General features: G+C 37.8%; 1 protein-coding gene across 2 annotated transcripts; it reads right to left on the bottom strand.

Moving 5' to 3' along the window:
- Positions 1–268: 268 nt before the first annotated feature.
- LOC121389541 (SH3 and PX domain-containing protein 2A-like) lies at positions 269–16,158 on the bottom strand. 2 transcript variants are annotated; one of them, XM_041521208.1, is made up of 4 exons: positions 16,022–16,158; positions 9,617–10,196; positions 5,128–5,225; positions 269–1,285 (listed from the first exon to the last, which is right to left on the bottom strand). In XM_041521208.1, exons 2-4 carry the CDS (start codon positions 9,876–9,878, stop codon positions 1,163–1,165), a joined length of 483 nt encoding a protein of 160 aa, XP_041377142.1. In that variant the 5' UTR covers positions 9,879–10,196; positions 16,022–16,158; the 3' UTR covers positions 269–1,162. The 2 variants fall into 2 exon arrangements, with proteins under 2 accessions (XP_041377142.1, XP_041377143.1); XM_041521209.1 differs by lacking the exon at positions 16,022–16,158 and having other exon boundaries at positions 9,617–10,264.
- Between the last annotated feature and the right edge of the window lie 318 nt (positions 16,159–16,476).

A 16,476-nucleotide genomic window follows, 5' to 3' on the forward strand; every position in this document is an offset into this window, starting at 1 on the left:
TGGTTCATAGAAAAGATCCCTTGCTACTAATGCAAAAATGTAGCGGGTTTCCTTTCTAAGATTATACGTTAAAATTACCAAATGTTTGACATCCAAAAGCTGACGATTAATAAATCAATGTGCTCTAGTGGTGTCGTAAAATAAAACAAACATTTGTTTCTTAGATATCACCAAGAGCTCGTTACACTGGATGTGTGTGGTGCGTGCGTTTTAAATATGTAGCAAGATATTTACTTTATGATTATAAAAAACAACAACATATGTACCATCAAAATAATTGTTTGTACATTCTTTAAAATTTTCAAAACAACTAATATCTAATGCATTACTACATACACACCCATAATAAATATAACAACCGCAGATACATAACTTATAAACACATGTTTAAAGCGCCCTTTATGCCCTTATTTCAATAGGTTTAATATAAAAACACACAAAAAGCAGCGTGTTATCTATTAATTGCGGTTGGAACACAGCTGGTGTAAATTGCTCATCTCGTCAAAAGAATTGCAAACAATTGTCATGCCTCAGTTTAGATGAATACGAAATCCAAACTGGTTGTACATAGAGAATTTACTACTTGAGTGCCCACTCTTTAAACCGACAGCACGCTTGAGTAGTATTTACATATATCAGTGGCGGATCCAGAAAATCTATTTAGGGGGGGGGCCCCAATGGCATGAAGCGGAATGCTAAGGGAACTTTGGGGAAGGTTTGGAGTGGGCATAAAAATTAATATTTAATAAAATTATAACTGTCGCACAATTTAGGGGGGGGGGGCGGGACCCTAACCCCTCCCCTTAAATCCGCCTCTGGATATCATAAATAACGAATCATGTTCTCACCAATGGGTAGGTAAGAAATGATCCGAGCGTGTGGGGTAGCACGCACGCACGCAACGCATCCAGTGTAACCGAAAAAAAAATCCCAATATAATAATCAGTGGCTACATATTTTCGAAGCTATATTAGCGTTACGATTTCGTAAAACCGTCGTAAGCTATGACGTCACAACGTCGAATGCCATATCCTACGACCGTTTTACGATATCGTTGCACTAAGATAGCTTCCAAAATCTGGGGCCATGGATCTATGGAATCTGTTCCCCATCTCTGCTTTTTGGTCATTCTTTGTTCTGTCAATTGTTGTTGTTGACCACATCAGCTGTTTATCGGTATATTAGAAAACAGATCCTCATCGATATCATAACACGGTTCTTTGTACGGACACGGATCAGTGGGTCGCTGTTCAAAGAAGTCAACCACGACAGGGTCAGAAGCCACCTGGAAATATACATGTGAAACATTTAAAGTGGAAATTTCCAGTACAAATGTATATGTATAGTCAACAAAAATTAATGAAGACAGTAGCGGATCTAAATATTGCGACATTTATAATTTTATTATATATTAATTTTTAGTTTTGTACGATCCCCTCAAAACCTCTCCCAAAGTTCCATGGGCATTCCGCCTCATGTCATTGCCCCCCCCCCCCCCCCCCCCAAATGGATTTTTTGGATCCGCCACTGGAAGAGTCAGTAGACTTTGCAATTATCTACCGGTGTCATATTATTTTAGCAACTTTTGATCAAAAAAGAAAAAGAAAGAAAGAAGAAGTTTCTGTAATATGTAAAACAAAACTTGAGCATGGTGGGTTTTTCGTACATTTATGAATTGCGTGTTCGGCTTATAATATTCGTTGTTTCGTAAACATATTTGTCATTTTGTTCGCTCAAAGATAAATTGTTGTTCAAAGTTAAAGTTTGTTTTGTTTAACGACACCACTAGAGCACATTGATATATTAATCATCGGTTATTGGATGTCAAACAATTTGGTAATTTTGACACATAGTCTCAGATAGAAAATCGGTTACACTTTTCTATTGTTCTATTACCTTTGATATACCAGTAGTGGTGTACTGGCTGGAACGAGAAATAGCCCAATGGGCGCACCGACAGGAGTCAATCCCAGACTGACCGCACATTAAGCGAGTGCTTTACCACTGGGCTACGCCCAGCTTCTTGTTGTTCAAAAAAGTGTTTTGTTTTACGACACCACTAGAGCACATTGATTAATTAATCATCGGTTATTGGATGTCAAACATTTGGTAATTATGACTTGTAGTCATCAGAGGAAACCCGTTACATGTTTTCTAATGCAGCAAGGGATCTTTTATATGCACTTTACCACAAACTGGAAAACACATACTATGGCCTTTGACCAGTTGTGGTGCACCGGCTGAAACGAGACAAAATCCAATCAGTTGAATGGATCCACTTAGGCGGTTCGATCCTGCGACGCAAGCACCTTAAGCGATCACTCTCTTGTTGTTCAAATGATTATGTTTAATAACACCGGCCTCGGTGACGTCGTGGTTATATACTCGGACTACAGGCTGGTAGGTACAGGGTTCGTAGCCCGGTACCGGCTCCAACCCAGAGCGAGTTCTTATGGGCTCAGTGGGTAGGTGTAAGGCCACCACACCCTCGTCTTTCTCACTAACCAGTACTCACTAGCAACTAGCCCACTGTCCTGGACAGACAGCCCAGATAGCTGAGGTGTGTGTCCAGGACTGGGTGCTTGAACCTTAATTGGATATAAGCACGAAAATAAGTTGAATTGAATTGTTTAATAATATATGCGACTCCCTAATGTAGGTCACATAAAAATACATTATTTCCCATTCTAATGAAATAGCACAATTTTTTTTTTTTTTTCTATGTTCAGTTTTCCTGTTAAATCTGACGATTTGTCATGGGCAACCAATATGTAACACGATAACAAGATTCCGAACGTCCTCTTTCGATGTGCTGTTACTTAGCTCCCTGTGTTGTGTTTTCGTTGACGTCTTAATTCCCCGTCTTCCATTATGCTTAAACAAATTTTCATAAAAATTGCTAACTTCAAATGAAAGTAATGTTCTTGTTATTATTTTACCGGCCTCGGTGACGTCGTGGTTAGGTCATCGGTCTACAGGCTGGTAGATACTGGGTTCTAATCCCAGTCGAGGCTTGGGATTTTTAATCCAGATACCGATTCCAAACCATGAATGAGTGCTCCGCAAGGCTCAATGGGTAGGTGTAAACCACTTGCACCGACCAGTGATCCATAACTGGTTCAACAAAGGCCATGGTTTGTGCTACCCTGCCTGTGGGAAGCGCAAATAAAAGATCCCTTGCTGCCTGTCGTAAAAGAGTAGCCTATGTGGCGACAGCGGGTTTCCTTTAAAAAAAAAAACAGTGTCAGAATGACTATATGTTTGACTTCCAATAGCCGATGATAAGATAAAAAAAAATCAATGTCCTCTAGTGACGTCGTTAAATAAAACTAACTCGTATATTACTTCGTGCCACTGTAATTGTTATGTCTTCGCTAGCAGAATTGGTCACTGATTGATAGCAGCGGTCTTGTCTTCTCTTCTATAGTAAAAAAACCCTCATGATTCGTTTAACGATACCACTAGAGCACATTGATTATTAATCATCGGCTATTGGATGTCAAATATATGGTAATTTTGACATATAGTCTTAGAGAGGAAACACGCTACATTTTTCCATTAGAAGCAAAGGATATTTTATGTGTACCATCCCACGGACAGAATAGCACATACCACGGTATTTGATATACCAGTCGTGGTGCACTGGCTGGAACGAGAAATAGCCCAATGGACCCACCGACGATTCCAAAACGACCGCGCATCAAGCGAGCGCTATACCACCGGGCTACGTCCCGCCCCCTTCTATAGTACGTCCTATCCTGCTAAAAACGTGTCTTTTGTTAACAATTTTAGTTTGCTTTGACGTAAGAAAAAAAGTGTTTTGGAAATAACAAAACAATACTACTTTTGTGTGCAAGTTACAAAACAATAGGCTCAGACATAAATACCTTGCAGTAAATTCCATAATATGAGAGAAAAAAAGGCGTTCCCTGTGGGATAGACTATAGACTGTGTTTCCATAAATGCCACAGGCAGGTTCATCAGAAATAACTGTATCACAATCTGATGTACACCATTTTTTGCCTAGAATATACTTTTGGGACAATAAATTGATAAAGAAGACAAGTTGGAAAAGAATATGATTTCCTAAATATCATTTTAAATAATATTAACTAGTTTAAAACATCGCAAAATTTAGAAACATCCACGAAAATAATACTTACTCTTTCGCAGTTGAATATTAGTTTTATTATTAATATATATTTTTTTTTAATTTAAAACATTAAGTGAAAATATGATATTAAAAGTTATAAAAGTGTACACCTATTCCCTAAACATGGTGTTTGACGAAAATTAATCCATGTGATTTCGTCAAAATAAAATCTCAATATGAGGTTGAAAACACGGCTTCCAACAATAGCCATACGTTTTATAACAGGAATTAACCGCAAACAACAATTATTGGTTTAGTATACCCAGTGTTACAACAAATCACGTTCAACGTACAATAGGCCTTACTGACAAATTTGCCAGTTCCCTTATTTTTTCCCCATCAGTAAATAATAATAATATTTATAATAATAATAATAATAATAATAATAATAATAATAATAATAATAATACAAGTAGTAGTAGTAGTAGTAGTAGTAATAATAATAATAATACAAGTAGTAGTAATAATAATAATAATAATACAAGTAGCAGTAATAATAATAATAATAATAATAATAATACAAGTAGTAGTAATAATAATAATAATAATAATACAAGTAGCAGTAATAATAATAATAATAATAATAATAATAACAATAATAATAATAATACAAGTACTAATAATAATAGAAATTATAACAACAATAGGAAAAAAACAAAACAAAACAAAAAACATTTCACACAGCTTGGAAATTGGTTTTCAAATTAGTACGCTTAATTAATATACTTTGTCTAGTCAGGTGTGACTAGACTGGTTAATGAAAAGCGACAACAAAGCCCTTTACTTACATCTAATTATTCCATGCATTATTTTCATTGAAAACTACGATAGTATTATACGCAAATCACTGCTGTGCTAAATCGATAAACAACATATGTATGTTAGTAGACCGCGAGTTAACAGGTCTGTATTTAGTTGCAAAGTATATTAATTGTTTCATGCATAATTAATTAATTAATTAATTAATTAATTACCTGGGGGTGTATTCGTAATAGATCTCCAACAAAGTGGTGCAATTCCAGTTCTCTAATTTCGGCTAAACCACGGTTATTTCGTCTGAACCACTTCCGCCCTGTAAGGAAAGGAAACGAAATAGATGTTTTAGCAGCACATGTCGTACTTGAACACATTATCACAGATGTTTTAGCAGCACATGTCGTACTTGAACACATTATCACAGATGTTTTAGCAGCACATGTCGTACTTGAACACATTATCACAGATGTTTTAGCAGCACATGTCGTACTTGAACACATTATCACAGATGTTTTAGCAGCACATGTCGTACTTGAACACATTATCACAGATGTTTGTAGAACTACACAGATGTCATCTGCCATTGAAACCCCATGTTAAATTGTCCAACTTCAAACGAAGATTGCCAATAGAACGGGTTCTCGCTGGCACTAACAACATACACCATCCATAACATACATTATATAAGCATTTATTTTCACTCCAAAATTGAGAACATTTCCGTCTCAGTTGTTTGCTATATGACCGCATCTGGCTGTAATACCGGTCCGAACAGGTGGTTCATTAACCGATTTACTGCGGTTGTCTCTTGTGCTATACATCCATTATATAAAAAATAAAAAAAAGATAGATGCCCTGTTGTTAGATTTATCTATAATTAAAAGAAATATCAAGTTACTAAAGGTATGTGATTTATAGCAAAATAAAAGTGAAACAGAGGTGAAATAATTGTACTTACTAAAGATCCAAGATATCTAGATTGAGGAGAAGTCTGTTAATTAGTTATAATTTTTTCTTCATTTTATTAGTTGGTAGAATTTTTTTTAATGAAATTAAATCCAAGATCGGTTGTTATTATTCAGTTGGATATTAAAATGACAGTTCTTCCACAGTGTTAAATAACTTTAAAAACATATTTATAAATCCTACTTTAAAAGTTCATTATCCTGCTGTAAATAAATGATAAATGGTCATTTTGTAAGGTTAGTAAACCTGTCTTATTTAGTGTTGTATTGTTTTGTAGAAATTGTTGATGAATGCGTAGGGGCACGAAAAGTGGACACCTCACTATAATATTGCAGGCTGACTTACCCGAAATTAACTGTACACCGTTTTCTTTTTGAACTTGAATAAATGACGTAAACGTACGGAGTGGCAAGCCATCAACTGCTATTTGGTATGCAGTGTTTAATAATTTCTTGTATGCGTCTCTGGATGCTTGGTTTAATGAAATGTCAATTGCCGGTTGGCTTCGTATTGTAGATGCTGACGGTATAGGAGTATCGCCCACTATACAATCTTCATCACCCAATAAATGTTCGTAATCTATAGCCACACGATGTGCTGCACTGCCCAAATGCCTGTCAATAGCATGCTTCTTCACATTTGTCGTTCCTGTGGCAAACACTTCTACCTCTTTTTGAATTTGGCCACGGATTTTCGAGTCCTTTTTTATTTTATCCACGTGTTTTTCGTACAATTTCCCGTCCGCGTTTGGTTTCGCTGTTCCAAGAAATTACATCACCTACGGACCACTTCAGAAAAGTACTTAGTTGCACAGAATTACCTTGGATTTCTTTAGACATATCGATTCGAAAATTGTAAATCGAAATATATTCGCGTATACAACTTTTCGACACTGACGTTATCCAATACTCAGTCGTCAATGTCCGTAGGTTAACAATTTCCGACAATACCCGAAAATCGAACGCGACCAACGGGCGGCTCTCGGCTGACAACGGAATCGCGCGAGACATTCCGAATGACAGCATATGGGCCATTCGTAAAATTGAGCAAATCAGGAAACAAATCCTTGACCTTTATACTTAGTCCAATTATCGACATTCTCCCATTCTCGGGTCTCGCTGACCAATCAATAAACAGCTTGCAAAACATAGAAATAAGTCAAACATTTCTATAGACCGGTAGCTATTTTCAATTTTCCGTGGTGCTAGTTCACAGTATTTTTGCAGTAAATAGATTAGCGTGTGATAACGCGAGCAGTTTTTCGCCCACGCGGAAATCGTTTTGCGCGAGCACACGCGAGCGTGAGCAATTGCTCGCGTCAAACCATAAGCACTGCAATATTACAAAATAACATGGGCAAACTACAGCCAGAAGGCTTACTATTAAACATACATATTGTTTTAATTCTTCACCATTTCCTAGAAGTGAATATGTGAACCATAACATGTGTTACAATTAGGAACTATAGTGGACCGTCATCAATCAACTCTCACCCGGAAGTGATCTGTGTAGTGAGACCTAATTTTGAAATGTCCAAGAGATACCGAATATGTGCTATTCGCCACTCTCAGGTAAAACCCTTGAGAATGTTGTCACTCATAAACCCCGGTGAGGAACATCACAATAATGCGACAGAGGAATTGCTCAACTAGTCAACTTGCCAATTTTTATTTTTTTTTATTTTTTTTTAATCCCACTGCCCCCTTTCCTTTCTCTCCTTTGAATTCCTTCTTATTTCTTCCCGATCTGGCAACTCCTCTTATCTTTCAACTGCTTTCACTCTCCACCTCCACATCCCAGTCCTTGTATCTCCAACCGCGACAGGTGCTTGTCTTTTGTGGCTATCTGTGCCACACACCTGCCATTCCCCATCAGCTTTTAGCTGTGGGCTTAGTCTGACCACTTCGGGGAGTGTTCAGTAGTTACTTCTGGCATTGTTCAGAGGCACTTGTAACCAACTACTATGCACCCCTACTACCGACGGTCGTTAGTTAGTGCCGTGGGTCAGACCAGCTTTATTAGCGGCAGAGGACGAGAATGCCAGGTGGGTGCCGATTCTTGGTTGATGAGCGTTAAGTATAAACAAATCTAGATTTACACAGGCCCTGGTGTAGTGCTAGGTGCACATTAAGTCATACCACCAAACCTTTGTACGTCCGTTCGGACTAGCCTTGGTGATCAAATTTAAGGCTGGTAGATACTGGGTTCGCAGCCCGGTACCGGCTTTCATCCACAGCCATTCTAACGAATCAACAAGTAGGTGTAAGACCACTACACCGACGTTTCTCTCACTGACCACTAACAATTAATCTCTAACCCTGAGGTGTGTGCGTGTGTGTGTGTGTGTGTGTGTATGTGTGCGTGCGTGTGTTTGTGTGTGTCAGTGTGTGTATGTGTGTGTGGTGTATGTGTACGTGGTGTGTATGTGTGTGTGCGTATGTGTTTGTGTGTGTGTGTGTGTAAGCGCGTGTGTGTGTGTGTGTGTGTGTGTGTGGTGTGTGTGTGTGGTGTGTATGTGTGTGGGTGTATGTGTCTGTATGTGTGTGTGTGTGTGCGTGTCTGTGTGTGTCTGCCTGTGTGTGTGAGAGAGCGTGTGTATGTGTGTGTGTGAGCGTGTGTGTGTCCAGGATACTGAAGCTTAATAGGATATAAGTATGCAAATACATCAAGTAGGACGAATGAGTAGGGAAAAACGTCAAGTTCGTGAGTTGAGAAAATCAGCCCTTTGGTTTTCAACGCCTTTTGTGTGTACATATACCAAACAGATATTAGATACTGGTATAATTATGCTAACAACAAGTTCACTCATAAGCGTGCGCGCTCCCATGTTTGAAGGGAGGCAGGCTGGTTTTTGCCCCAATTAAATGAAAATGCCCGAATCTTTAAAACATCTATTCATATAATTAGCTTTACTGCCAAACAGCTTAATAAGGTTACAAACGAAAGACTACTCATTTTTACTTGGATTACAACTAATTTTGAGGCTAGAATGATGAAAACACATGGTAAAAAGGTCTCAGGTTAGCACATTTTACCCGAATATCTGTATCGTTTTTCAACCGGCCTCGGTGGCGTCGTGGTTAGGCCATCGGTCTACAGGCTGGTAGGTACTGGGTTCGGATCCCAGTCGAAGAATGGGATTTTTAATCCAGATACCGACTGATACTGAGTGAGTACCCCGCAAGGCTCAATGGGTAGGTGTAAACCACTTGCACCGACCAGTGATCCATAACTGGTTCAACAAAGGCTATGGTGTGTGCTATCCTGCCTGTGGGAAGCGCAAATAAAAGATCCCTGGCTGCCTGTCGTAAAAGAGTGGCGACAGCGGGTTTTCTCTATAAAAAAACCAGTGTCAGAATGACCATATATTTGACGTCCAATAGGCCATGATAAGATAAAAAAAATCAATGTGCTCTAGTGGCGTCGTTAAATAAAACAATCTTTACTTTACTGTATCATTTTTGCCCGAATTAGAGGTTTTGTTCCAGCACTGGGGGCGGACGGGGGGGGGGGGTATGGGGCAAGTTGACCACCTGCCCCTCCCCCCCCCCCCCCGCCCCCCATGTCTCGTACGCTTATGAGTTCACTGTCGTTATCTTGATTTCGAAGCGTGAATACCTATACTTCGCCTATCAATATGTTCTGTTTTTGATATAGGTCAAACGCCTTGGGTATAAATTGACAAAACATAACAACCTAGTTCGTCACTGCCCGCGTCGCTGTCTATATTATACTATTTACCTTCAAGCCTGGGTATGCGTCTCCACCCAGTGTCGGGATCAGCGGCTTTCGTTTTCAACTTGTTAAAAAGAAGCCTGTAAAACCTGAGAAAGTCTTTGTACGTTCTCTTTATGTACGTGGTTCTCTTGTCGGACCAAAAGACCTCCACCACAAACACGTACTCCAGACCGCGTCGACTTTTCAACTCTGCAAAACCAGTCACTGCCGCAAACGCCACGAATAAGTTTCCACACGACGTGCAGTCGAGAATGTTTGAAGCCATGTTTTTTTTTCGTTTTTTTCTGAGTGTTGGTTTTTTGTTTGTTTGTGAAAGGAAGCCACCTCAAAACAGGTTTTCACAAGTGGGTCTCGATGCATTGATAAATTGAAACCATATTGTGAGACGTATAATAGTTCAATCGTTGCTACTTTGAATTGACGCTTTCTGACGTAAAGTAAATCTCGTGAGTTGGATAAAGATTATCTTTGGTGGGAGTACGAAGATACGCGAGTCAAAGGTCATACGATATGGTGTTGAACGAGTTCAGCGGGGAGTTGTAGCAGACGATAATTCCATTAAGCAGACGATTTCTCAGCATCTCTGAAAGAAGGTAAAATAACGGCAAGGTATCATTAACTGAAACGAATATGAAACTGCTTGTTGAAGTTTTTACTTCTGTTTCGTTGTAGGAGGAAGGAAATGTTTTATTTAACGATGCATTCAACACATTTTATTTACGGTTATATAGCGTCGGGACATATGGTTAAGGAACATACAGATATTGAGAGATGAAACCCGCTGTTGCCACTTCATGGACTACTCTTTTCGATTAGCAGCAAGGGATCTTCTTTATGCACTATCCCACTGGCAGGGTAGTACATACCACGGCATTTGATACACCAGTCGTGGTGCACTGGCTGGAACGAGAAATAGCCCAATGGGCCCACCGACGGGGATCGATTCCAGACCGGCCGCGTATCAAGCGAGCGCTGTACCAAAGAGCTACGTCCCCCCCCCCCCCCCCCCACACACATCTCTGAAAGAAGTAAAATAACCGCAAGGTGTCATTAATTGAAACGAATATGAAACTGGTTGTTGAAGTTTTCACTCCTGTTTCGTTGTAGGAGGCGGCAATATGCCTTTAAGCCGACGATTTCTTTAACAAATTACAAGTTTAACGACACCACTAGAGCACATTGATTAATTAATCATCGGCTAGTGGATTTGGTAATCCTAACAGTCATCAGAGGAAACCTGCTACAGTTTCCATTAGAAGCAAGGGATCTTTTATAAAATTAAACGTTTGTTTTGCTTAACGACATCACTAGAGCACATTGCTTTATTAATCATCTTCTAGTGGATGTTAAACATTTGGTTAGCATATGCCACGGCCTTTGATATACCAGTCGTGGTGCACTGGCTTGAACGAGCGATAACCCAATAGGCTCACTGGCGGGGATCGATCCTATACCGACCGCGCAGCAAGCGAGCGCTTTACCACTGGGATACGTCACGTCCCCCTCCCCCAACTCTGAAAGAGGTCAAATAACCGCAAGATGTCATTAATTTCTCTTTCGTTGTAGGAGGCGGCATTATGCCATTAAGCCGACAATTTCTTCGATAAATTTACAAGAGCTTTTATTAAAATAAACATGAAACTGCTTTCAGAATTTAGCAGACGATTTGATTTCTCTATACACAGAGAGGTATAAATCACTATGACATGTTTCGAACAGAATTATCTGACGAAGTCATAGGTTGTATCCACGACAGGCGTGCTTCAACAGTTATCTGATGGCAGTGTGCAAAAAAACACAACAAAAAAACAACACTACCCGCCTCATCCACTCCCACACTACATACCCTCGATTATTAACATTAATATGAAACTGATTTAGAATTTAACAGTATATAGAGTAAACCTCACTACGATGCGTGAATAGACCAGTTCCATGGGGCTCGGGTCCTTTATTTTTTATTAAGAAATTAATTTTCCGTTTAAGGTGAGACGTCTTACTTTCCTCCAAACTACATTAATGTTACCTCTTCCTCAATTAAAACGCGAGTAGACGTGTCTACGTGCGCTCTCGAGTTACACACACCCCCCCCCCCCCCAGGTGTGTGTGTGTGTGTGTGTGGGGGGGGGGGGGGGTGATAGCCAGCTATTCCGGGTTGCGTACACTGGGGCACGGGCGGCCGTGTCTTTGGTGTACGGTGACCCAGCTCCACCGAAGCGGAGCGGAAGAGGAAGGAGGAAGAAGAAACGAGTGGCAGGGGCGGGTCAGAGGGGGAACAAAGCCAACGTAACACTACAAATTGTATTCTAAGGGGTATTATATATGAAGAAATGGCACACTATAACAATAATTGGTTAATTAACATTAGGCACGAATTGTATTCACTTGGATTGAACTATATTTGGAATTTATCGTATGTTGACGACAGTATCTATATTATAATCAAAGAAAGGATATTAGATACTTTTAAGCAATTATGTTACAGCAAAACCATGACAACGTCTAGAGGACTCTTATATCAACATTTATTAAATGAATTTAGATTACAAACGTATTTAAGATTGCCAATGGAAACACGTTATATAAAAGAAATATGTAAGATTAGAATATGCGCTCATACATTAAATGTAGAATCTGGCAGGTATCGAAACATTGAACGATCAGAAAGAATATGTACTCTGTGTAACGCTAATGCCATAGAAGATGAATATCACTTTATAATAGAGTGTCCACAATACAAAGATTTGCGTTGTAAATATATAAAAATGTATTATTATAAGAGGCCAAGTGTGTATCGTTTTATAGTTATTAACCACCGGTAACAATAAGGAACTGAATAACCTAGGCAAATATTTAGTGCAAGCGAATACAATTAGAGATCGGTTAATGCAGGATAATAGTTAAATGTAATAAATGTAACTTATATAACTTCATTTGTCCATGATTATATATAAACCACACCCACCATTGTTTTGCACGTGTGTATTTTGTATAACTATGTTGTATTATTTATGTTATGTATCCAGCTGAGGCCAAAAAAATTAAAAAATAGGTGTGTTTCCGATTGCATCCCCCCAAAAATTAGGGTAGGTAGGTATTTTTTTTTTTTTTTTTTTTTTTTTTTTAAATTGAATACTATCATAATAATAATAATAATAGTAATAATTATTATAACTAATTATTATTATTATTATTATTATTATTATTATTTTTTATCATCATTATCATTATTGTTATTATTGTTGTCGTTGCTGTAGTAGTATTAGTATTGGTATGCACTGTTTGTGTATTTCCTTAAATTAATGGGACATTTGTATTAATTTCGTTGTTCTTAATTTAAATACTTTATGCAAACATTTGAGATGCATTAATAATAAGACCTGTTGATTTAAGTGAAGACGAGAATTAAGCTGAATTGATAAGATTATATTTAATCGAAATAACCTGTACCAAGGCTATGTTCGTACATTCGGTTACTTCCGTGACCGACCAAGCTGTTCGGTGGTAGCTAATCAGGGGAAGGAACTCTATTACAAAAGCTTTTCCATAATTTCTCGATGTTTTTCGGAAGGGAATTACATGTGCAAAATGTATCGTATAATAGTATGTAAACAATGTGCAAGGAAGGAAATACTCTTGTTTGGTGATGTTGTCCTCTTTTATTTTTACTTTTTTTTTATTTATTATTATTATTATTATTATTTTTTTTCAGTTTAAGAGAAAATAAATTAGGGTCGGGGGGGGGGGGGGTAAAACTAGGGACGGTCGGTCGACCGGAAACACACCTATTTTTTTTTTTTTGGCCTGATGAGTTGTAAAACTCAAAGCAAATAAAGAACTTGAACTTCTGAAGATTACGTGTCAGAATTTTACCAAATGATTAATTAGCCAGTGTCGTTAAACAAAGCAAACTTTTAACTTTAAAATGAATGTGGAATTTTGTTTATAATTTACTTTTACATTTAGCAAACAATAATATTATTTACTAAATGTAAATTTTATATATAGGCCTATATATATATATATATATATATATATATATATATATATATATATATATATATATATATATATATATATATATAGTGAGAATTTTCTTTCAATATATTTTTTCAATATTATTGAAAAAAAATATTGAAAAAAATTATATGAATATATTTCCATTAATAAATATCACCGCCATGCAATGAAGTAAATATTACCGCACAGAATTGTTTATTTCATGGATATTAAATTTACTAGACTTTATATTTATATTCAATTGAACCACTTCAATTCAAAATGGGGAAGGTATTTAGTTCGTTCGGTAGAGCCCTCGTCTAAGGCACAATGAGTTGCAGGGTCGATTGCTCTTTGCATCCATTGTTCCTTGATTGTTACATCAAAGGTCAGGGTAAGTACTGTCCTATCTATGAGAAAGTACGTATAAAAGATCTCTTGAGCACTACTTTATCGGTAGCCTGGCGTGTGCTATAATAGCAGCCTGTTCTGAACGTGCACGTTAAAACACTTGACCATTGATCATTATCATATATCTGTACAATCTAATTAAAATTAGCTCCACTATTGCATGTGGATCTAACAGCAACCCGTTGGAGCTCATGTCAAATTGACCTTTCATTCGACCAATCAAAACCTTATTTGCAAAATCATGCCAGTGATTTGAAAAGAATTTGAAAACATTCGGGATTATGCTGAGGGTATACGAAATGATTCGGGTGAATTGCGAAGTATGCCGGAAACTAATTGCAATATAAAATTTTATATAAAATCCATTTCAAGACGAAACAAAAACCGTGATGGTATAGCCATAAAATCTGTTTATACTAGTATACATTCCAGAGTTTATTACTGCACTTTTCCCCCTGTTTTTTCAATGTTGAAATAAACCAACAAGTTAGCCTATTGCATAAATAGTCTCGCCCGATATTTTTAGAATTTGTATGCTCCCGAATAACGTTGTAAAAGGCGAAGTGTAATTGGTCGATATTTAAATTATTTATAGGAAGAAAGAAAAAGAAAAAAAACACCCTCCATAAACATTCACTCATTCCCATATTTCTGTATGTTTGTTAAAGAAAGAAAGAAATGTTTTATTTAATGACGCACTCAACCGACCGCGCAGCATGCGAGCGTAATTCCTGCACAGCGCCCGATTAAATAAATATTATTCCCCTTTCAATTCATTACATTGAAACAGATTAGTTTTTCTTAAGTTTTGTTTTATCGGAATGTTAACGAAATAACAGTCCCAAGTTGGTGGTGTAGGTTCTTGTATTTTACTTTCCTGCAAAAAATATGATTAAATACAGCAAAATATATATATTGGGACACATGATAAAATATATATTGTCTAAGCTCTTAGGTGAACGACAGAGTTGACACTGCGACTGAGACCTCAAGCCCCCCCCCCCCCCCCCCCCCCCCCCCCCCCCCCCCCCAGTAGGTCTCACCTCCTCTCTTTCTATCTTTGGGTCTATATTCGCTTGTCTCTTTTTGTTTTTCTTTTATAAGACTCTGCTGAAATGGTTACGTCTTAATGTTCCTTACAAATTTATTTCCCGCCAATAGCATTTCCCTAGGCACATACTTAAGAGTAAGACCTCTTCGTGAATTGGTTCACATGATAAATGTTAATAGTCACCTGCTGACGTAATAATTAATAGTTAATTGTTGGCAGACCGGGTAGTAGCTGGGGGCATCAATTAAAAAATCCGAATGGCTTTATTGCTATGATTTCGTTTCAAACTAATGTGTCTGATTGCTGGCCCCTAAGTAACTACAGTCTTAAGTTATTGCATAATCGACAGGTGATAACCTAACAATTAACTGAATCGTATATGAACGCTAAAAATATTTAAAGTACATTTGAATATAGTTGTAAATCTTTCACTATGATAACCAGAGGCTAATCGGGGGGGGGGGGGGGGGGGGGGGGGCAGGGTCCCGCCTCCCCTAAATTTTGCGACAGTTATAATTTTATTATATATTAATTTTAATTTGTTTTACGATCCCCTCCAAACCTCCCCCAAAGTTCCATTGGCATTCCGTCTCATGTCATTGGGCCCCCAGTAAATGGATTTTCTGGATCCGCCACTGATAACATAAAAAGAATGCAAACATGACGCTTCAATTAAAAACAAATACATTTCCCAGACACTAATATTAAACTTTTTTTTAGCCGAACTTACGATTTGAAACACTGCACGAAAAAAAACAAAAAAACACCGGCAGACGAATACAAAACTCCAGATTGTGAAATTTAATTTATATTGTAGTAGATGATACAGTTCCAATATATTGTGGTTCTGTTCTTTTCTTTACATATGAAGAAGTTAAAAAACAAAAACAAACCCACACTGCGTCAGTTATAATATCAAATAATATGATGAAAATTAATGTATATACTTATGTTCAGACGAAATACTCAGGCATATGCCGACTTCTTCGTTGGCAGCCATTTTCTTTTCTCTCTGTTTTTTTTAAGATTGGAATCAAGTTTGACAAATGTGGGAAGCTTGACACGTAGCTGGTATCCGAGTATATTTGTGAAAGCTCGACGACTGGTCTGCAAACAGTAACCGGTATAAATGTTTACTCAACAACTTAGACTTGCTCATAGCAAATTGGGCCAGAAAAACCGGGTTTAATAATAATAAATATTTCAGTTACTGTGAACGGAGTTAAAGAGAGGGTTTTGGGTGGGTTTTTTGTTTCTTTGTTGTTGTTGGGGTTTTTTGGGGGTTTTTTTGTTGTTGTTGTTTTTGGGAGGGGGGGTGGGGTGTTTTTTTGGGGGGGGGGGGGGGTTATGGTTTGAATTTAAAAAGTTAAAGTGGCAAACCCTAGTTTTTAAACACTACGAC

This window comes from Gigantopelta aegis, chromosome 14 (assembly GCF_016097555.1).
Source record: "Gigantopelta aegis isolate Gae_Host chromosome 14, Gae_host_genome, whole genome shotgun sequence".
NCBI classification, from domain to species: domain Eukaryota; kingdom Metazoa; phylum Mollusca; class Gastropoda; order Neomphalida; family Peltospiridae; genus Gigantopelta; species Gigantopelta aegis.

Excerpts from the sequence above, each read along its gene's own strand:
- LOC121389541 (XM_041521208.1), bottom strand. The coding sequence starts at position 9,878 with ATGGCTTCAAACATTCTCGACTGCACGTCGTGTGGAAACTTATTCGTG. Across the intron at positions 5,226-9,616 it reads ACGCATACCCAGGCTTGAAG|GGCGGAAGTGGTTCAGACGA; the intron begins GTAAATAGTATA and ends CTTTCCTTACAG. Across the intron at positions 1,286-5,127 it reads TATTACGAATACACCCCCAG|GTGGCTTCTGACCCTGTCGT; the intron begins GTAATTAATTAA and ends GTATATTTCCAG.